The 21,908-nt window shown below is 37.0% G+C and overlaps 2 protein-coding genes across 3 annotated transcripts in view; one reads left to right on the top strand and one right to left on the bottom strand.

Annotated features, from left to right (window-relative positions):
- The first annotated feature begins 1,783 nt into the window (after window positions 1-1,783).
- Window positions 1,784-12,745, top strand: CHDH (choline dehydrogenase). Its single transcript, XM_026076873.1, has 8 exons — window positions 1,784-1,856; window positions 3,394-4,203; window positions 4,655-4,806; window positions 8,591-8,720; window positions 9,344-9,478; window positions 10,669-10,811; window positions 11,675-11,777; window positions 12,327-12,745. The coding sequence occupies exons 1-8, from the start codon at window positions 1,835-1,837 to the stop codon at window positions 12,743-12,745; spliced, it is 1,914 nt and encodes a 637-aa protein (XP_025932658.1). The 5' UTR covers window positions 1,784-1,834.
- A 4,328-nt stretch (window positions 12,746-17,073) lies between these two features.
- CACNA1D (calcium voltage-gated channel subunit alpha1 D) overlaps window positions 17,074-21,908 on the bottom strand; it is a 211,763-nt gene continuing 206,928 nt past the window's right edge. The window contains exons 49-50 of one of the 2 annotated variants that reach the window (XM_026076611.1): window positions 20,218-20,538; window positions 17,074-19,269 (exon numbers count right to left, since the gene is read on the bottom strand). In XM_026076611.1, the coding sequence (XP_025932396.1) occupies window positions 18,976-19,269; window positions 20,218-20,538 (615 nt within the window). In that variant the 3' untranslated portion in view covers window positions 17,074-18,975. The remainder of the gene's footprint in view (window positions 19,270-20,217; window positions 20,539-21,908) is intronic. The other variant, XM_026076620.1, reaches the window with a different exon arrangement.

Raw genomic sequence — 21,908 nt, 5'->3', positions numbered from 1 at the left:
TAGTCTAAAAGGCTAAGAGTCAGCGCAGGAACATAACTCCCAGCACTTCAGCTTAGCTTTCTCACAGAGAGGGCAAGCTGATCTAGTCCTTAGATGGCCTACACAGCCTTGTAGGTAACTTTTTCTCTCCTTTTTGCTTCCCCCCACCTTTTTCAAAGAGTGAAGTAACACTTTCTCCATCTTTCGCATTTACATTGTCCCTTAGAAAAATACATTTTTGTACATAGCCCCAAATCAACAGTCATACAGTTGCAGTGTTAGGTAACTGGGTGAAAAAAATAAATAAATAAATTGGGGTTTATTTACCATGCAAGCCTGATACTGCATTTAGCTATGTTACAATGTTAGAACTGGCCCCAAACATGTAATTTTGGAACTCCATAGACCACTTTTAGTTATGTAGCTTACAACTACATACATTGCTCTTGTGTTGTAGCAATAGAATTTTGCTGCTGAGATGTTCTTCCTCCCCTCACTCTTTTTAAAACCACTGTCTTTAGGCCCTGCTTAGAAGCATCTACCTTTTTTTTTTTTTTAATAAATAAAGTGAGGTACACATTTTTAAGTGCTGAAGTACTCCAGTGAATACGCGTATGTATATTTTATGTTGCTGCATGCATTTCTGCAGGTCTGTTAACTGATTCCTGAGGAACACCTTACTGCATAAGTTCATAAAGAAGGCATGATGCTTGGGAATCCAGATAAAGATGTACAATAATATCCAGAAAGACCAAAAAGACAACTTCTTGGTGGTGGTAAGTATAGAGCACTCCTGCAGGACCAGGTTGTTTAAACCTCCCTATTCCTGTTGTTTTGACACAGCCATTACAATGCTTAATCAGAGCTGGCCTTAAAACTAAAGCTCCTTACTGGGCAAATTTCATAGTCAGCTGTCCCAGCACATCTCAGAGCCTCAGGTGGATCTATTTGTTGGGATAGTAACTTGATGTTTCCAGTTCAGTAACTGGAAAACACACATTCAAATACAGTTCCTAGGAACACTGCACAGGTTATAAGTTCTTGGCAAAAAGAACCAAATAAATTTAAACTTTCCTGTAGTTTTAATACGGCCATAGGTGTAGCAGCCAGCACTTTGGTCAGGAGGTAAAGTAACATTTAGTAGCCTTATAGAAGCCACACCAAAATAGGCTAGGTTTTGTTCTGGAGTTTGTGAACTCCAGGTATCTAAATAATAAGGTCAGCCGTCTTTAGAACCAACATCTGAGAGTTCCTCCTTCCTCAGAGGTAAGTTTGAATACTTTACCTGTCATGGTGAACCTTCACCAGCAAAAGTGTAACTCACATTATAGAAGTGAAGTATCTTTCCCAGATTGCCAGGACCCAGGCCCATATTCCACCAATACCATAAGCCATATGCCTTCTGCTGTTCCCGAAGCAACAAAATACTGCGACCCACCAATTCTGCAGTTTAAATGCTGTAGAATTGTAGTCCTCCCAATGACAAGTAAAATAAATTAGAAACAAGTAAAACCTCTCTACCTTTTGCTTTTTCCTCTGCTGCATCACAAGAAACCACCAAATCTTCCAGTACAGGAAACACCCACATGAAAAACAGTCCCCTACCTTCAGCTGGGATCCATTTTGAATCTGCCATATGAGAATCAGGTGTTTTGACTTCTGAGTCTGAGATCAGACCTATCCCCTGCATTCTTTTTTTTTTTTTTAACAGAGCAAATTGTTTTCTGATGTAGTTGTTTTTCATTTTGTAGAAGTTTCAGAATTTGTACAGCCCATTACAAGTCTTCCTAAAGCAGAATAAGTAAGATGTATGCTTCTTCCCATCCTTTCCCCTTGAGAAGAAAACTATATTTGCATGTGGGATCTTACATCGAAGTGTAAGTAAATACAGTTGTATTTGGAAGACTTTTAAAATTTGTCAGGAGCCTGCACTGAACTTAGTTACAAAGTTGGGTCTTAAGTGATTCTGTGTCCTATCACAAATTGTGCATTAGGATTTCACCCAAGAAAATGAGTATAGTTCTGTTCTGCCTTTAAGTAAGAAAAGGCTGATTATTTCAGCATCCTTAAGACATGTTTCCTTTTAGTGAAATTAAACAGACATTTTATAAAAATACAGGGCTTAAATTACAAAACATTGGATAACTATGAAACTTTGATGTATGGAAATCAATAGACTACTGAATTCCTTTCTAAAAAATTAGATTGCACAAGAATAATGTAGTACTGAATAGATTTCCAGCACAAAGCTTGCTTAACTTTCAGATGGGCAGCACATTACAGTGTTCCAGCCTCTGGATAGGTGGCTGTGTACAGAGTCCACAGCGACCCCTTAGACAGAAACCATGGGCCGGGGAGACAGACTTGTTATAGCTTATTGGTTAGGGCAGCCAGGAATATCCTTTTCTACTGATTGATTATACCAAGAGAAATGGCTGCAAGGGGAGAGGGTGAGAGAAACACACTTCAGATTGGCTAGTAGCATCAGTACTTGGGACATTTACTTACCTGGGCTGAATCCAAAATCTTGGATTCAGTCCCTGTATTTGAACCTCCTACTCAGCCTCAGGATCTAGTGGTATCAGACTGTACCCAGAGCACTTCTGCAGGATCTGATCTTAGTAAGGAGATAGGAAGCCACCAATGTACAAATTTTGCCTTTGCCTCAAAAACCAGTCGTTTTTCACTTTCGGGATAGCTGAAAATGAGGTTCACTGTTAAGCATGTATTTTGTGGAGACATCGTCCTAGGTGTGGTCTGGCAGAAGCTACAGTGGGCATACTCATCGTTTCCACTGTCATGAATTGGCCATGCAGGATCACTGACTGACAGAGAAGTTACAGAGAAATTCATGAGATGATTGTTTTTTGCTTAAATTCTCATCTACTAGAAGTAGATGAAGTGAGACTACCGGACAAGTAAAGGTTTCCATCCTTTATGGTTTTGGCAGAGGCTTGAAAATGTGCCTCATGTATCCACCTCAGGAACCAGAAGCAAGTCAAAAGCAAGCAAACCATTTTTTTATTCAGTTTCATGGATCTTTGAACAACTGTGTTTATCAAGATTAGGAATGGGATAACATGAACTGCTATGGAAAGAAGACATTCTGACCTGCTATATCTTTCAACATCCACTGCCCTGTGCAAAAAAACTACTGTATTTTACAATAGTTGTAAGGAGTGGCCCCTTTTCCTGCGGTTCTCACATTTTTAGTAATTTTTGGGCTTTATTTCTGTTCTACATATGGGAGTCTGCATAACTAATCTGGGAATAAAGACATTTGGATTCTGTTTCTGCTAAGTTGCTAAGGAATCATTAGCATGTACACCTTTCATGTTGAAAACAACTGACATTTTAGAGGTCTTACATTGTAATGATTCTTACATCTTATTTGGGACTTTGTTGTTTTTCTAGGGCAAAACATTGGATTTTATGACAGAAGTTCTACGAGAGTGATGCTATTAGTAAAGATGTCATATTTAATCAAAGGAGTTAAGTGTTACAGTCCTGTGATTGAAATGCACAAAGTAACAGGAGCTCTGTTTAAAGCACGCATACTAAAGAACACCTTAGGCAGCAATGAACAACAATTTAAAACCTCACGTACGTTGTCAAAACTTAGTTCTGAAAACACAAACTCTCATAATTACGTCATTGTTGGAGCTGGATCAGCAGGGTGTGTTTTAGCCAACAGATTGACTGAAGACCCTCTCAGTACTGTACTACTTTTGGAAGCAGGCCCTAGAGATACCCTTCTAGGTAGTAAAAGACTGATGTGGAAGATTCACATGCCTGCTGCATTAACATATAACCTCTGTGATGAGAAATATAACTGGTATTACCACACAACATCGCAAAAGCATATGGATAATCGAATTATGTACTGGCCCCGGGGCAGAGTGTGGGGTGGCTCCTCGTCTCTCAATGCTATGGTGTACGTTCGTGGGCATGCAGAAGATTATAATCGGTGGAGCAGGGAAGGGGCTGTAGGATGGGACTATGAGCATTGCTTGCCTTATTTTAAGAAGGCACAGACACATGAACTGGGACCAGATCAGTACAGAGGTGGAAATGGACCCCTGTATGTGTCAAGAGGGAAAACAAACCATCCTCTTCATCATGCATTCCTGGAGGCAGCCCAGCAAGCTGGGTATCCGTTCACAGATGATATGAATGGTTATCAGCAAGAAGGATTTGGCTGGATGGATATGACTATACACAAAGGTAAATCACAAAGGTTTCCTTAAGTAATTTATGTTTCTGAAGCATCAGTGGTACCTTGGAAAGCTTTGTGGAATACAAACGTATAATCTGCACTAAATGCCATTTCATTGTTTGGCTTAGCAAAGAGTTACTGCACTGTAAATTTACTGCCTGTTCATTTTACAGCAGCTTCCTATCAGTGTAGTGTGTGTTTCAGTGAAAATTATATTGGCTTACAAGTCTTGATCCATAGTTAATTTTGGAAAGGAGGGTAGGTTTTCAGAACGTCTTTGTGAAGTTTGTCATGTTAAAATAAAATCTTTAGTTATTACTTTGCATCACATTTGCTTTGAACTCTACACGAGACTGTTTTCCCCTTTTCCCTATATAAACATCCTGATTGCTATTGGGGAAAATCTTGAAGATGACTGAGCATGACTATTTTGATGTTTAATGTAAATATATGTTGCAGGTCAAAGATGGAGCACAGCTAGTGCTTACCTTCAGCCAGCCATATCACGCCCAAATTTGTCAATCACAGAGAAGACAATAGTAACAAGAATCTTGTTTCAAGGAACAAAAGCCATTGGTGTTGAGTATATAAAAAATGGGCAAAGGATAAAGGTAAGAAATTTCACTTTCCTGTATGAAAGACATTAGTCAAAGCAAAACTAAAACATTGTTTTGAAAAAAAAAAACATTTGTTAAAAGTGACATCTTACTACACAAAATGTCTGCTTTTGAGATGTTATATTGTAAGTTTTTTCTAGTATGTGATTCCTTGTCAATTATTTTACAGTAGGTGATATTTCAGTTGTATTGATTCAGATATTAACATCCCAGTTATATTTCCCTACATGCCCTCTTTCAGAACTGAGGGGACAGGCCATAACTTGATGTTACACAAGACTCTCTGTGAGGTTTGTAGTTGTAACCTATGCTGTAATCACACACTGTCTCGGCATATTGACTGTTCTGCTGAAATGCTGGTGCTTCTGAAAAACAATTCTGAAAATGCTGTTCAGGCATAGGAAAATCTGTCAAAGCTGAATACTGGAGCCTGAATTGCTCAGGGGAAAAATCCTGAATCATTCGCTTCTACACTGCCATTATGTATTGAGTTTTGGGCTAGTCATGATGAAACATAGTGAAGAAACAGGCCTTGTGGCTGTGCAATGAATTTGCAGTCTCAGTCCAACTTCCACTGAACATGTGATCACGTCTCAAAAATCCTCTTAGGAAAGGGCTCTAGAGACCAAATCAAGAATGAGATTGAGACTAAAAAATGCCCTTTTACTATAGTTGTTTTGATAAGAGACGGTTGGGGTACTTTAGGAACAGTGGAAGGAAGTTTGAATCACCATTACATCTTAATTCTGTAGATAAACAGCAGTTTGTCTTAGAGTCCAGTGACTTCCATAAGACCTAAAACATTCTCATTTCCCTGAAGTCTATAATATTACAGCTGATTATGGAGTATGTAACTAGGAGATTGCCTAAAGGGGATTTGTATGTTAATAACTTAAGATTATTAGTAACAAACAATTATAAAACAATTGAAAAAAGTTTCATAGTAACATGCCTAAAGAGAGGAGAGTACTGGTTCTGACTGTCTGAATTCAGTAAGGCTTACAAGACTAACCGGACAAAGGGTAGTTCTGTCACTGAACACCTGCTAAAAGTTAAAATGTAATATAAACAAACTGTTCTTTCGTCTTCTAATTCGCAGAACAGATCAGTTGTTTTCTAAGTGGATTAGTATAGTGATTATCATTAATAATGTAAAACAAAAGTTACAGAAGTTTAACTGATTTCATGAGAGGCTAAATGTCTGTGAAATCAGTGTCTCTGGTTGCTGTTCTTTTGTCATTATCAAGACTAATTTTGTTGAAGAAAGTCTTGGAAAGGTAACTACATATGATCAAAGACATGTTCTGATCACTGGACCACTTTAACTGCAAATTAGTTTAATTGCTATGAATTTCCATATATACAAGTATATATGTATGAATTACATATCATAAATTGTTGTCTGTATCATAAAAAGTACACCTTCAAAGTATTTCCCTTCCATTTGTTAAACATTAGAATTGAAGGACTTATCTGCTTTTACTTTCTGGAAAATTTTATAGCTGTCAGGATGGAAGAGCTAATAATTTTATAACATTATGAACATCGAGGTGAGACACTTGATTGTATTAAAATGTTTCTGTTTTTACAGTCTATTTTGGAATAAAGTTAAAAGATCATCTGGCTGATTCAAAACCCATTCAAGCCAGTGGAAAGACTTAACTGATTTTTGTAGACACTGGGGCTGAGGAGAGCACTCAGGAATCCAGTAAGCACTTTAACAAAAACAGGGTAGGTAGACTGAGCATTCATGGAGCTTCTGAGTTCAGAATCAAGCAGAAGAGTATGTCTAAAGGGCAAAAAAAATATGTTTAATGCATCAGACTAAATAACCACTACAAAAAAGATTCAAAGTCAGTTTTTCCCCCTTGCCTGTTACCCTTAAGCCCAATGAACGACCATATATGGGCTAGGAATAACTATAGTGCTGACTTTGCAGTAAGTGCAAATCAAACTTGCATTGTTTGAACTCTACCTGAAACAAAAATAATACATATCAAAATAGTAAGTTTTGAAACATGCTTTTAGCTAGAAATAAAAATCATAATGTACACTTATGTTACCTGACATACAGAGTCTCTGGTACCTTATATAACACACAAAGTACAGATCTCGGTATTGACTCAGCAGTCCCAGATATGCTGTTTATTAGTCTAAACATATGAGTAATTGCCCAGACCAAAACAGGATCGGACAAAATGTCAGCACTGGCTGTACCTGCAGCAATTTTAGATAATCGATCTTCTTACTAGATTTTCATTTTATTATGAGGAAAAATCTCATTCAGCATCATTCTGTATAGCTGAGGTGTCATTCAAAAATAATAGAATTACTACAAGTTAATATGCATTCCATGCTAATCTGTTAACTGTCACTGTACTACAGAAACAATTAGCACTTTTTTTCATGTTGCTTTAGAAGCTAAATATCCCATCTAAAATGAAAACAAGGAGCTACTCATCATAGAACCTTAAATTCTACCAAAGAGGACAAGCATGCAGCTGAGCAATACAAGATTCGTTTCCTTGCACCCTTGTGGGTTTTGCTGGGTAATGAGAGGAGGTTCAGAGGCCTAATCGTATGCCTAGTCTACTGTGTGCTTGGTGTTGTCAGACGGATATATATTCGCAGATCAATATTATGGTACTACTTCTGCAAATGTGTATTGCTCTAAAACATTGAAATAGCTGAGGTAGCTTTAGAATTTACATCAGATTTAAATTGTTCCTTACTTTTTATTTCTTCCATGGTGAATTTGTTCTTTCGTCAAGATAGTGAGCCTTGAATCTTTCTTTTCTAACATGCAAGAATGCTATTCAGTTGGTGTTTAGTTTATAATCAACCACCTAAGTCAGTGTGCATACAAATGATATCTCGTATGTCAACAGGCAAAATACCTTCGAGTAGGGAGAGCAGAGTGCATCGAATGGGTGTGTTCCTGAGCCATCTCACTGCAACAGAAAGGGGTAGTTTGAAAAAGGCCGAGTTCACCCACATCACCTTCTTTCAAAGAGCAAAGGGAAAGGAAGGAAAAGGGAAAGAAGATGTGCTAGAAACATTGCAGAGAAGGTTTTAGAAAAAGAACTATGCAGCACAGAAAACTGAATCAAAAGCAGATTAATAATTTAGCAGCCTAAGTAGTGACCAGCTCAGGGGCTAATACTCAGACTGCTCTATGAAAAGTCTGGTAGTAAAACAGAATATACATATATATATACACATATACATACATACATACATATATACACACACGCTGTCAGAGTTTTCACAGTTGTGTGTTAGTGACTGAGGGGCTTCTGAGGACTCAAATGAGCAGAGAAACCAAACATCAGTCTTGGTTCAGTTGAGGAAATAAGTTCTTGAGGATTTTTGAGCTACCATACCTCTGAATTCAAAATGTCCTTAAGAGTGTCAGTTTTTATTTACTAAGCCTTACTGAAAATGGAACGGATGCTTGGCTAACTGATCCGATCATAGGTACTTTTTTCCTGGCAAGGAGCACCGGAGTTGCTGGCAGCCATGTTACTGGCTGAACTACAGTTTGAGCACATTATAAACATGGGAATAAATATGGAAATGATCAAATTGAAAGCTTGATCATTTCTCTCTACAGAAACTTGTGGCAAGATAGAAAAAGCATTTAGAATGAGAAGGAGGCGTGAGCGAAGGGTATCAGAACTGAACCAGAGTGGCATAGCTTAACAGAGCCCCTTGACTTGTTGGCTGTATTCAGATCAAGCATAATAATATTAGGTCTTTTGTGCTCATTTCATTTTAGGCATTTGCCAGTAAAGAAGTTATTTTAAGTGGAGGTGCCGTAAATTCTCCACAGCTGCTTATGTTGTCTGGGATTGGCAATGCAGATGATCTAAAAAAACTGGGAATCCCTGTTGTTTGCCACCTTCCTGGTAATTTTCTTATTTCTTTTCACCTTTCATCTTCCGAAGGATGCAATTCAAAGACCATTAAGTGAATGGATTGACGCCAGGGGATTTTAGTAGTCTTTAGGTCAGGTTGTGTGGACTGAAACTAACAACATTACAAAGTTACAGTGGAAACATTCATTGATTCATCTGAAAAATGCCACTGAGCAGCTTTAAAGCAAAACAGCTTAGTTAGTTAGAATTTTGAAGGAAGAGTTTTGATCTGCAGCAGATTGTCCCATTATCATCTATATTCAAAGATGGAAGGAATAACATGAATTTATGAAAAATATCCTTTAAACTAGAAAATCTGATAATGTATTCAGAGGTCATATCTGGCACTTTCAGAACAAATGTTATATCTGCCATTTAACTTTCTATTTTCATCCTGGTTATGCTATCTTTATGTAAAACTTTATTCTGACATGAGCAAAAGACCGACATGACTCAGGGTCTTGGTGTTAGTCATCACTGCCCCTGTAAGAGGTTAGTTTAGTTCCCATTTATGCTGTTTTCTGGTAGCGAATGTTGTATGTAGCTGTTCTGTGTGAAATAACTTCATTTTTTTCCTTTCTTTTCCCCACACCCCATTTTAACCTTTTAATCAGGAGTAGGTCAGAACCTCCAAGATCATTTAGAAGTGTATGTCCAGCAAAAGTGCACCAAACCTATTACTCTGTATAATGCACAAAAGCCAATTAACATGATGAAAATTGGTCTAGAATGGCTTTGGAAGTTTACAGGTATGAAACAAAATATGAAATTGTTCTACCCTTCGTTACTTTAGAATTATCACAAAGTCTTTTATCTGTGAACTTCAAAATCTGGGACCCTTCATATAAAATTTTTTCATATCCTCTGCACAAATTAGAGCTGGAAATGGGCTTGAATGGTTTCTTTTTCCTAAATCGAAATCTCTTAAAACAAATGTTATGTCTTAGGTAACAAGTGAGGTTTTCATACACTGTTTTTTAATGCCTTAAAATCTTTTTCATTTTAAGAAAAATTCTACTTTTAAATCTGGGCACCACTGAGAAAAGCTGTTGTAAAAAATGAAGAAGAAATCCTATTTAGAAATTGATATCATATAGAAAAAAAGATATTGTGAGCTGGATTCCCTTTTTCCTTTTAATTGTCTGAAAAGAGTTATTTTGTTGCTGTCATCAGAACCCTTCAGGCTTGCATGTAAATTAGAAATTACCCTTGTTAAAATAACACTCTCATTTTATAATAATCCAGCGGTAAATTGTATCTTAAAAGGAATCTGTGAAAGTTATCCTTGAAACCAGTAAAAATGGTTTGGCCAAATTCAGGGCCTTCATCACTTGTAGAATCGTTATTGACCCAAAGTGGCAACTTACACTGGGTACGTGTGGCTTTTTATCATACAGTAAATATTTATAGAGGACTGAATCATGGTGCCTCTGACGTTTTAAGTGGATGTGAAAATAATATAGTATAAGAGGCAGAGGCACTGCAGGCTCTTCATCCGTCCCCTGCAGCGTGGGCACTGTGGGTGGCTGTTACCTGTGACGGATGGAGCGGCCGTACTGCATGCGGTGCAGTAAGGATCGGGCTGCTGCGGTCTGTTTCCTGCGCGTCTGGCAGGATCCTGAGACCAAATCTTCATCTGGAGTTAGACCATAGGCAGCGCTTCTGCCAGTTAGAGTGAGCTAGCTGTAACATCCCACTCTCACTCAAATAAGTGGGACTTTCAAAGTTATGCATACTTGTATTTATCTCGTGATTAAAAAGCAGGTGAAAATGATGCATATTGCTTAAATTACAAGTTGTTCGTTACAGATTTGTATTCTTGCAATTTCCACTGTGAATATGACTTATTCATAGTGGTGAAACAAGGGTTAAGAAGTGTTTTTCTTGTTTTTTTTTATGTCTTTAGTGGCATTTTCTCTCTCTTGTTTACACTCTCTAGGTGAGGGAGCAACTGCGCATTTAGAATCTGGTGGTTTTATCCGAAGTCAAGCAGGGGTTCCTCACCCCGACATTCAGTTCCACTTTCTCCCTTCTCAGGTGATTGATCATGGTCGGGTTGCTTCCACTATGGAAGCTTACCAGGTGAGTTGTTGAAGGATGTATTGCAGTAATGTTCTGTAGCAATTAGCAAGGAGGCTTACACTTTATTATAAATGTTGATAATTTGGCTATATACTGAATTTTTCAGTATTATATAAAAGAGGCTGGCTAATCCCCTTCACTGGGGGAAAAATATGGACTTACTGTCTGATACTGCTACCAAAATTATCTTGCCATTTATCTCTGGGAAAGTATGGAAGTCTTGTACTATTATTTGTTTGCGCTGTACTGTAATACCACAGTGCTATGGATTAGGATACCATTGGGCTAGATACTGTACAAAACCAAAACAAGGTGTTCCCTTTTCTACTACAGTTTAGGCAGAGGTTTAAATTGGGGGGGGGAGAGCAATTTATTAATTGGTGCAAATCCAAGCCCTATTTTAGAATGTAATATTGTCCTTTTTTTTTTTTTTTTGCTTATCTTACTTTTGAATCAACAGGGAATGTAGATTCCCCCAAAAATCTGTGCTAATGCCAGGGAACTGTCACTGAATGTACTTGTTCGTTCTTGCTAATCTCTTTTCTACAGTGGTGATAGTAATTTGGTCCTCTGAATGCTCAGCTACTGCTAAATTGGAATGATTGTATTTTAAATGAAAAATCACATTTTTTCATTTAAAAATCAGTTGAAAACACAGGTATGTTTCTCCCTTCCCACCATGCAATATCATATTTACAACTAATTTACATAAAATGGAAAAGTGTTCATATTTTGGCCTTTTTCATTATCCCTCTTTAACACTTGGTTAATTTTCAAAGACAGTTCGAATTGCAAAAAAATCACACTGAGTTCTGAAATGTGTCGGGTAGGACTGGGTCACGAGCGTTGTGTGGGTATTACAGGTCCATGTGGGACCCATGAGGAGCACAAGCATGGGCTGGCTAAAGTTGAAGACTGCAGACCCAAAGGACCATCCTGTCATTGAACCTAACTACATGTCAACAGGTAAATGCAGCTTCTCTTTGTTCTTATGTCAGCTTAATGCCTTCCTGTTTCAGTAGCAGATTTTCATATCTATTCAACCCTGATTCAGAAGTGCTGATTGGTGCATTGTTACTTATTTTCTACTTATAAAAGTCAGTTAGTTTTAAAGAGATCATTGTGCAAAACACTGGGTGAATCAAAAAGAATTCCCTGTCAGGATTGCAGCACCCTCCTCTTCGTCTCATCCCTCTCCTCTGCTGTGGAGGAAGGGGTTGTGCTTGTTTCTCTGTGCTGAGGCTAGTGTTCTTGGCTAGAAAGCGAGTGCAGGGAAATAAAGAACAATTCTTTGCTCACTTATTCTTGGAGTGTGCAATACAACTGACAGTTTTGCTCACAGTGACTGTAAATATCTGTGATTTTGAAAAAAGTTCTGCTTGATTTTGGTTTTCAGTAATAAGTGAGGGGCTTCTCCATTTTTTTTTTCTTTGATGCCATTGTTTGTGTTATGTACAGGGAAGTATAACTAAGTGAAGGGAGTACTTAAACGCATCTTATTTTCTCTCCATACAGAAAGAGATATTTGGGAATTCCGCCAGTGTGTCAAGTTGACCAGAGAGATCTTTGCTCAAAAAGCATTTGAAAAATTTTGTGGGCCTGAAATTCAACCAGGAAACCATGTTCAGTCTGACAAAGAAATAGATGCTTTCATAAGGCAGAAGGCTGATAGCGCTTATCATCCTTCCTGCACCTGTAAAATGGGTCAGCTTTCAGATAGCACTGCTGTAGTTGATCCCCAAACAAAAGTAATTGGAGTTGAAAACTTGAGAGTAGTAGATGCCTCAATAATGCCTAGTGTTGTCAGTGGGAATTTGAATGCCCCAACCATTATGATAGCAGAGAAAGCCGCAGATATAATTAAGGGGCTCCCATCACTTCATGAGAGAAATGTTCCTGTATATAGGCCCAAGACCTTGGAAACCCAGCGATAAACAATGTTTTCATCTTCTCACACCTTTTGCCACTTTGGCTTTCACCCATGTGTTGGTATCTCATACTGGAGCTGCCCACAAAATAAATGCCATGCAAAACAACATATCATTGTTAAAATAGTTATTAATTTGATTCACTCCCTGATCTTAGACTATCTAATTTTTTTTAATCATTTGGCTCAAGCTGTTCATTTTAGTTAGACATGGCTTTTGCGGTACAATTTTAAATTTTTGTTGAAGAGAAGTTATTTCTAAATGATGGGTCAGCTGCACATATAAGCCAGACACACTGTGTAATTGCATGAAGAGATTAATGCATGTTGTTTTGAAAAATCACTATGTTACGCCCTGTTGGTTAAAGGAGGGATTTTTAATTGTTGTAAGCAAGTTATCCAGGATAACAGCTAGCCAGTAATCCCCACATCCTGCAAAGACTGGCTAAGTAAATGTAAGCATTCATTTAAAACTCTCCCATTCACGGGACAAAGTAGTATGTATTAGAATTCCCACATACCTGTATGTGCCCAGAATTTGTCAGATTTCTTTTTTTTTTTTTTTTTGATGGGAGCAACGCGCAGTTTACAAACCCTCACTGAAAGTCGGCTTTAACCATACTTAGCATTCTTAACTATACATAGCATAGAGAAAGAAGATATACATTGTACTTACCAAACACTTGAATTATTTTTCTAATAAATGCAGAACACAAGCTGATATTTGTAAAAAGTACATTGCAAAACTTGAATCTCTCCTTGCTTTTTGGTATGTAGCTTAGCAGCATTCCATTCACAGTTTAAGCTGGTTTGGTTGTACCAGTTTATCACTTACCGCAGCGCTTGCAAAAGAATTTTCTCAGGAAATATTCCAAATGGTGCCTGACTATTGCACAAGCTTTATTAAAAAAAAAAAAAAATAGAGCCAAGATAGAATTAAAATAAAAAGTTACTCAAAGTCACTGCATCAGGTCAGATACAGATGATATGGGAAGAGGTTTTTTTTGCTTTTTTTTAATTAGGGAGACAGCTTAGTGAACCAATGCTTATACTTTAGTTAGGAATTAAGTCTTTGTTTTACTATTTTCAGATGTGTAAAGGAAGGTATGTCATCTTTCATGGCTGTTTTCTGTGTAAATCTAACTTTCAGATACTGATTAAAAAAAACTAAAGAAATTGAACTCAGAATTGTATGGATTTATTAAGTATTCTAAAATAACTACTGACTAAACAGTTGTCAAATTATAAAGCAAATGCTTCTGTGGCCTGACACTTTACAACAGATAATGTAATCATAATCAAGGAACTGTTATCAGCCTGCAGAGGATACGCTTACTACATGCACTAACAGAAAGCTCCGATAGTAGGTCAGCATCCAACTTTTAGAAATTGCTGAAAATACTGTAAATACAGAGTTTAGAGCTGTGAGCGAGTAACCCTCTTACAGTTTGCTCAGGACTTCCAATGAACAGAAGAATAAACTTTTTTCCAGAAAAAAATGGAATTTTACACTGTTTGAGCAGATTGTAAAAAACCTGCTGACTCAAATGTTGGCTAGAGGGACAACTGCAGATGTTTAAGGCAGATACTTCTACCTGGTGCTGCTGCAAAGCAGTGGTGGGAAGCCCTGCTACTAACTGAGGAAAAAGACTTCATTCACTGGAGTATCTGCATAAAGAGTAAACAGAAATACTGAAGATGGGAGACGACAACAGTGAACTCTGCTCCTAAAGGAGTCAGGTAAACCTCTTCTTTTTGATGCATTCTTTAGGAATAAGGGAACAGCAAGAATATTTTAAGTAATAGGTGATTGATTAGCTGTGTCAATAAGATAATCTGATGCAACTGCCTTTGGGGAAAGAATGAACTTTGTATGGTCTGCCTTTTTATGGGAAATAGCTTTTATTTAGGACTTGTGCTTTTAAGATTTTTCATTTAAGGTATCTTAGTCTCATTTGGAATAAGGAGTATTAGGATACTCAGAATAACATATACTGGCGAGACCGCAGTCCTGTACAGTAGAAATGGGAAGCAGTTTGGAAAGACTGACTCTTGAAGTTCCTGCATTTGCAGATTAATAACATGGGCTTGCACGGTGGGAATTGTTATTATACAACTGCAGAGGATTAACTCGCCACTGTCTTACATAACTTACTACTGGACACACACAGAGCCACACACTGGCATTACATCAAGCTTTAAAAGGTCAGGAAATAGCAAGCTTACATATACATGCCAAATTGCATGTGTGTCTTATGTTCGGGTACCCACTGCTGCACTGTGCAATCAGATAATTAGTCATTTCTTCCAAAACATCATCACCTTTTCTAGCAGTTCTAGACATATATAGACATCTTGCAAATTCCTCCCCTTCTAAATACTTAAATTATTTTCATTGCTCTGAAGCTGTAGTTGCTTTATTGATTTAGGCCCCACCGATACTTGCTGTTGAGGCTCCTTTATGCCATTCCTTTGATGCAGTCTTAAAGGAACAGCCCAGTTATTTGATAGCTTTAGCTCCCTGGGGAAATCTGTAGGTGTCATGAAACCACAAATAGTTTCTCCTGCACTGTATCCAGTTGCTGATACAGATTTCCTGGTAAAATTGTTTGCTTCTGGGTGAGCTGAGTCTGCTGAGGGATACTGAGAACTGGGACAAGGTACTGTGCAGCACTTGGAGCCTGCTAGCTAATAATTAGCTGTTTTTATGCTGTTCTGCTATGGTGCAGAGGACAGGTGGACTATTCCAGAGTCTTACTTATTTAACAAAATAGTATGGTGTGTAATTCAGTATTATTCTCAGTTTTATCCAGATTTTTTTTTCTGTAAATGAGGAGGAGATACTTACATTAAGTATTCAAAAACAGTTAACTACAAAAGCTGTTTGACTTAAGAATTTGGAAGTTACTAGACCTGCCAGCATGGCCTGAGCGAGCAATGTCCTGCGAGTGAGAACATCAGCATTTCCATGGTAATAGCTTGTTGCAGATGTTTCAGACAGTTGGAGGGCTCTGGCTGGCGACAATCACATTAAGAAAGAAAGGCTGACCAAAAATGTTTCTTCTTGCACACATCTCATCAGTTCAAGTTGCTTCAGTGTAAGAAGTGCTTTTAAAATCAGCAGAACTAGTATTAGTACTACCATTTACAAAACTGCATTTTGTTTGGTTCATGTAAGGCCACACAAGGTTTTGCACACCAGTTTTGGTGGTGTTTCTCCAATTTAGAGTCCTTTCCAGGTGTCTAATTTCAATTGGTCTGCAACCAAATGAGGGAGCTATGTAAACACTGGAAAATTGAGCAGTGAGATTGTATCATGCATTTTCTGTAAACTCATATTTTGTGGAATAATAAAAGCATTTATGCATCTTTCTAAAATTATAATTAAAATAAGTTATTGTAGAGAGAACACAAGCATATCTTATTACAGTATTATAATTTTTAGTCTATATGGTTGTCATCCAAGCTCCAAAAAGACACTGTTCAAATAAAATATAGTACATATATTTGCTTATTCAATGAAAGTACTTCACTGAAAAACAAAACAAAAAACTTACCTGTGTTTCTTTTCTAATGATTAGCTATAATATTTTCTGTCATTATATACACACATATAAACAGTCTGGAAACTCATGAAATATGTTTTAATTATTGAGATGACTTCTAGTTTTTCTGTATTTAGTAAATTCTATGATTGGCAGTATTATAAGTTGCCATTGTTATAAAAATGTGGTTCAGCTGAATCTGCTGAATTTGACACATGCTATCAAAAAACCCAAGGATTTAAGCAACCTGGGTTGTGGGCTGGGCTATTTCCCTTCTCTTTTTTTAATGTTCAGCTTCAGTTGCCATAAAAATGGTTGATTTTTCAGAAATTTGACAGTGGGTGGAATTGTGAAAACTACTCACTGGTATTTCACAGCGATATCAGATCTAGAGAGTTTATTTTGCTCTCCTAGCATTTGTTTTTGTAAGCTGGGAAAGTGTAACAAATCAGAAGTGACTAATGCTGGGTAACCTACCCAAGTGTTTCCTGGCAGAAGGCATAAAGATTTGGTTTTGACATTTTTAAGGGGATTTTATTCAGATTTTCCTAATTATTTTCATAGATTTGTATCTAGGGGAGTGATACTGATACCCTTTTTCATACAAATACTCTAATCACTTTATTTATGAATGTTGTTAACCAGAAAAAAAAGACAGACTTGCACCTTGTCATAATGTAGACTAATAACTATATTCCACACATTCCCTCCCATTGTCCAAATACCTCAATCAGAATTTAACTTTTGAGCTTCTTGGTGAAAAACTATTAGTAAAAGGAGTCCCAAGTTAAATAAAATTATTACACAGTTTTATTTTGAAGAACATTTTGCATTTGTTTTAATACAAAATGATGTAGGTCAAGAAATAATTTACAAACCTTTAAGTTCTTATCCTGGCATTCAAAATAAGAATGATTCCAGAGGAAGTTTGTAAGGTATTCATAGGAAATTGTTATTATGTACAAAATGTTTATTGACATGTTTTAAACATCACATTTTTAAAAATGTGAACTGGATTGCTATCTAGCATATGAACTACAGGTAAAACCTGATAAGATAACTTGTTAGAACAAGTCATGGTTATCCAGTGCTAATAAAATAGACAGTAGTTTTCAACGCTTTTGATTTTCCTCCAAGGTTGTATGAGCCTCAGTCACATCAGGGTTTTACTGCATTGCGAACAATATCTAAGCCCTCTTTTGATTGCATAAAAATAAATCTTTGAAATAGTACACATAGAACAACAGAAGGGCAGAGGCAACAAAGTAGTATATTTTTCACATAATCAAGGTTTTTTGGTTCTATGAAGAATTGTTTTACCATATTTCTTTTCTTTCTGAGCAGAGTAGTATGCAGTACTGAAGTAAAGCATTTTCATTTACCTGTGAAATAATTTCTGCCCTAGATGTTTCATATCAAAGTAGGTACTTAGGGTGATACACTTTGTCAAAACCAATTGTCTCATGGCCAGTGATACTCTGGCATGAACCTGCTGATTTTTTAATGATTTTTAATATTTACTTATAGCATGGGATTAGTACAAAAATAAAATCACAGCTTATTGTCAATCAAAAAGTTAAAATAATTTCAAATCTTTTACTTTCCAATTATAAGACTGCAGATAGTCAACTGTGCATTCCTTATGTAGAGAGATGCATTTGACTCAAATATTAAAAAAAAAGTGTGTTGTCAAGTTTAAACTTGATAGTTTATCCCAAAAAGAGATTTATACTGAGAAGTGGCTCTATTTAAATATTTATGCTATAGATCTATATATTCCAAGTAAAAATACTTATATCTAGAATTCTGTGGAGAGTTACAATAATCAGGGTCCATAAATATTGCTGCAGTTCAATTACGGTACAATAATTACAAAATATAGAACATCTCTTTACAAATACAAATCATTGTATATTACAATTCATTTACAATAATTTCTACTATATAATTTTTAGCAAACTATCTTATCTAATTCTACTATAACCTGGTTGCAAGTGCATTAGTAAGAATGCAATTATTCCAGTATATTTTGCCCTTAACATGATAGTCATAAAACAGACTATCTGAATGATATTTTCCTATGTAAACTGGTGTTACATATGACAATATTATCTAACTTCTTTTTTCAATGATCTCTAACAGGTAGAGCATGACAAACTATTTTAGAAGAGCAATAAGAAAAGAAATCAGGAGGCAAGTTTGAAAACAAATTAGAATGGATATGCAATGGGTAGCTGATATGCTATTGAGTGCTGAGGTAACGACACTATTGGTTGTCATCACTCATGTAGTTATTTCCCACACAATTTTGTGCTGGACTTATACAGACATTTTCATTGACAAAATCCTGCTCTACTATGACGGACAGCAGCACAAGGTTGAAGGACAGGCAAGATATTACACCTCAGAATCCCACTCTAGCCCTCAAAAAACTGATTGTCAGAATCTGCTTGGTTTCACAATAACCTTTTTCCTACAGAGGAACCAAAGATTCTGTGGTAGGAGACTTGATGTACTGCAGCTCTGATCCCATTTCAGTAACCTGGAGAGAATCTATTTATTAGTTATGGCTTCCTTGAGGTGTGACATCACTTGTACAAAACTCAATCGGTTATTAACTCCAGCTAGTGCCTAGCATCTTTAAACTATGAGGCACTTTTTCTGTTATTAAAATAATTTTCCTTACTAAATACTATAAGCTTGTAATGCATATCATTTCATCAGCTAAGTCTTCTTCATATCGTCCAGTGTCTGGTTCTTCATCGCTGTATCCAGGACCAAAATCTTGAAGCTCATAATCTTGTCTGCTTAAAATGGGAAACATATCCCCATTGGTCCCATTGCTAATGTTTCCATTGAGCAGATTACTTGCTGCACTTTCCATCTCATCAATAGTCATGTCACATGCATCAGCAATCTCATGTTTTGTAGCTGAAACAAATTTAGGGTCCTTTGCATACCTTCCTAGGCCTTCAGATATAAGTACCTGGCAGGTGGAGGGATGAGGGGGGAGAGAATGAAATATTCAGTGCACTTACAGAAGAACAGCTAAATCATTAAAATGTTTCTTATTTATGGCAAATTCTGGAAACTCCATGTTAACTCACTACAGCAACCCACAGCAAAATTGTATATATGAAGAACAATCAAATAGCTCCAAACTGCACTGTATCAATTTTGTAATAATGCAACTGAATCACTTCGGTGATAATGTAAATGCCAGACACTTGGGGTTTTGTTGTTTTTTTTTGTTAGAAACTTACTTAGGAGTCTCAATAAACCTCAAACATCAGCTTGATGTACTAAAGGCAACAGTTTATAAATCCCAGATACTGTAATTGGGGCAACTGTCTGAAAATGTAGAATTCTAGTTTCATTATAGGTACTTAAGAATACATGAAAGAAAGCTGCTGACATCGCATTTAGAATCAAAATTTAACAGAAAGGAAGTGATAGATGGAAGCAAGAACAGTAATTATGATACTTAGAATTTCTATATACTTTTATCTTCAAAGCCCCACCCCCCCTTCAAAGAAGAAATCCCTAATTTTCCTGAATACATCTGCGAATCAGACCTTGTGGTCCTCCTTCACCCTCCTCACCTAGTATATTGACTCACAGAGTTCTTTTTCTTGTATTCGGATTAGTGCAAAAACAGTGATGAATTTGGGCTCTGGATAGAAGGAGCAGATCTCCATCTGTGATACAGAAACCTGACACTAATGTTAAAATTTGGATTCAGTGGAAAACCTTTACAGTATGACAACTGAGAAGAAGTTCCCCTGTCTTCACCTAAAAAGTTTTGGGGTTTGGAACTGAAATACCACATTTTCAGAGAGGTAATGTGGACTGAACTATAAGCTTTTCACAGTTAACACAAAAAACTGAACAGACAGACACTCTTGGCTACTTCAGAGGTTTCTGTAATACTTACCGCTTCTACCAAACTGTCGGCGCTCCTCTGTTTGTCACTATGTTTATGCCTAAAGTCATTAGGTACAGTTAAACTGGCTGGTGTAAATGTTCGGTAGGAAATATCGGGGTCATCTGTGTACCAAGAGCTCCTGTGCAAAGAAGGCAGGCTGCCATTCATCTGTTCTGCAGATTCAGTCCTATCAACTTGGATCAGAGGCGTGTAATACGGCGTGCGGTCCCTGATGGGAGGGGTTGCAGGCGGGGTAGCCCAGGAACGTGTGGAACGACTTGGGGAATGTCTGTGAGCTTTACTGGAATCCAGACCTGCAACAGCCATGACCTGGTAAGGGGAAGAATTTTAAAAGTTAGTCAGTCTCAAAGGGCCCAGGTCAGGCTCATTTCTCATTTCAGCATTTAGTTCAAACCGACTGTTTAGGCAGCAGCTATGCAAAGTAACATTTTCTGATATTTAATAGTCATGTAAAGGAGGAACAGGACTGCAATTGGTAAATTTATAGTATAAAATGGTATTTTTTCTATTACTACTCAGATCATAAAATCTTGGCATTAGCATTAGTCAAGAATAACTGCTTACACAGTATATTAAACAAGGGAAACAGTGTAGGAAGCTGTCAGCTTTACACTTATAGTTGCTTTTAATCACTTTGCTTTCTTTGGCTTCTTTGAGGAAGAGGGAGCTACTCACCTGACATAATTTACAATTGTTTAAAAACTCTTCTTATTGCTACAAATCCTATAAATCCTCTCAGTCAGCCTGATGCTGAAGTAGGGGATAGGAGACTTGGGCTACAGGGAGATTTTGGTTGGTCATATGAAAACAAATGATTTGATTTAATTTGAAGTAATAACAAAAACTTACTAAAATTCAATAGACCACAGATTACAAAGATTTAGTTTAGATCCGATAAGTGGGAGTAAATACCATATAAACAAACAGCAAGCAATAACCTGATTGACACAAATTAGATGCAGCTTCAGGACAAAGCTAGCATAAGGAATTATTTATATTCATCATATATGTTTCCCATGCTTTCTAAAGGTCTTTTCATTATTCCAAACACAGCATCTTTATATTTCAAAGCATCATCTTTATACATTACAGTGACCATTTTGCACTGTATATGTCCATCATATGACATACTAGGAGCTGCTGTTCTCATTGAACCAACAGCTTTTATGCAGCATGAAATAAAACAGCGCACTTTCCCTTGGCGATAAACCATGAGATTTCTTTTTTATTTTATTCAGTCCTTATTTGGGCAAAACATATGGGTTTGCCTAAAACTACTGACTTAAAGATCTTTCTATTTCACCTGATTCAGTAAATCAGTGGAAGAACTTCAGGAATTCACCCAGATGATCAAATTAAATGCCGTTTGCTTAAGAATTCAAGTTTTCATATGCAGCTTGCAGGTACTGATGATTTTCCAAGCATTCTGGATGGTTTCTCTAGGCTATGGAAATCACTATCTTTTTTAAAATACTCAAATCAGAGCTGATTTATGAGCCACAGAAGATGTGCATGTTGTACTTGCAAACTCTCACAAATGCAGCTAACTTTGAGTAACAGCATATGCAAAGATTAATAGATGGTTGCCATATTATTCAGTCCTGGTCAGAAGGCCTTAGAGTATTCAGCCTTTTTGTGGACACTGAGAGTCATGGCAGCAAACTATTCGCTTTCACTGC

The sequence above is a fragment of the Apteryx rowi genome, unplaced genomic scaffold (genome assembly GCF_003343035.1).
Source record: "Apteryx rowi isolate R43461 unplaced genomic scaffold, aptRow1 scaffold_111, whole genome shotgun sequence".
Lineage (NCBI taxonomy): Eukaryota > Metazoa > Chordata > Aves > Apterygiformes > Apterygidae > Apteryx > Apteryx rowi.
This window is presented reverse-complemented; position numbering and strand designations above follow the sequence as displayed.

Bases quoted from the DNA above. Each gene is read 5' to 3' on its own strand.
- CHDH (XM_026076873.1), top strand. From the start codon at position 1,835: ATGTGGGATCTTACATCGAAGT. The intron at 4,204-4,654 runs GTAAATCACAAA...TATATGTTGCAG, and splicing joins GGATATGACTATACACAAAG to GTCAAAGATGGAGCACAGCT. The intron at 11,778-12,326 runs GTAAATGCAGCT...CTCTCCATACAG, and splicing joins ACCTAACTACATGTCAACAG to AAAGAGATATTTGGGAATTC.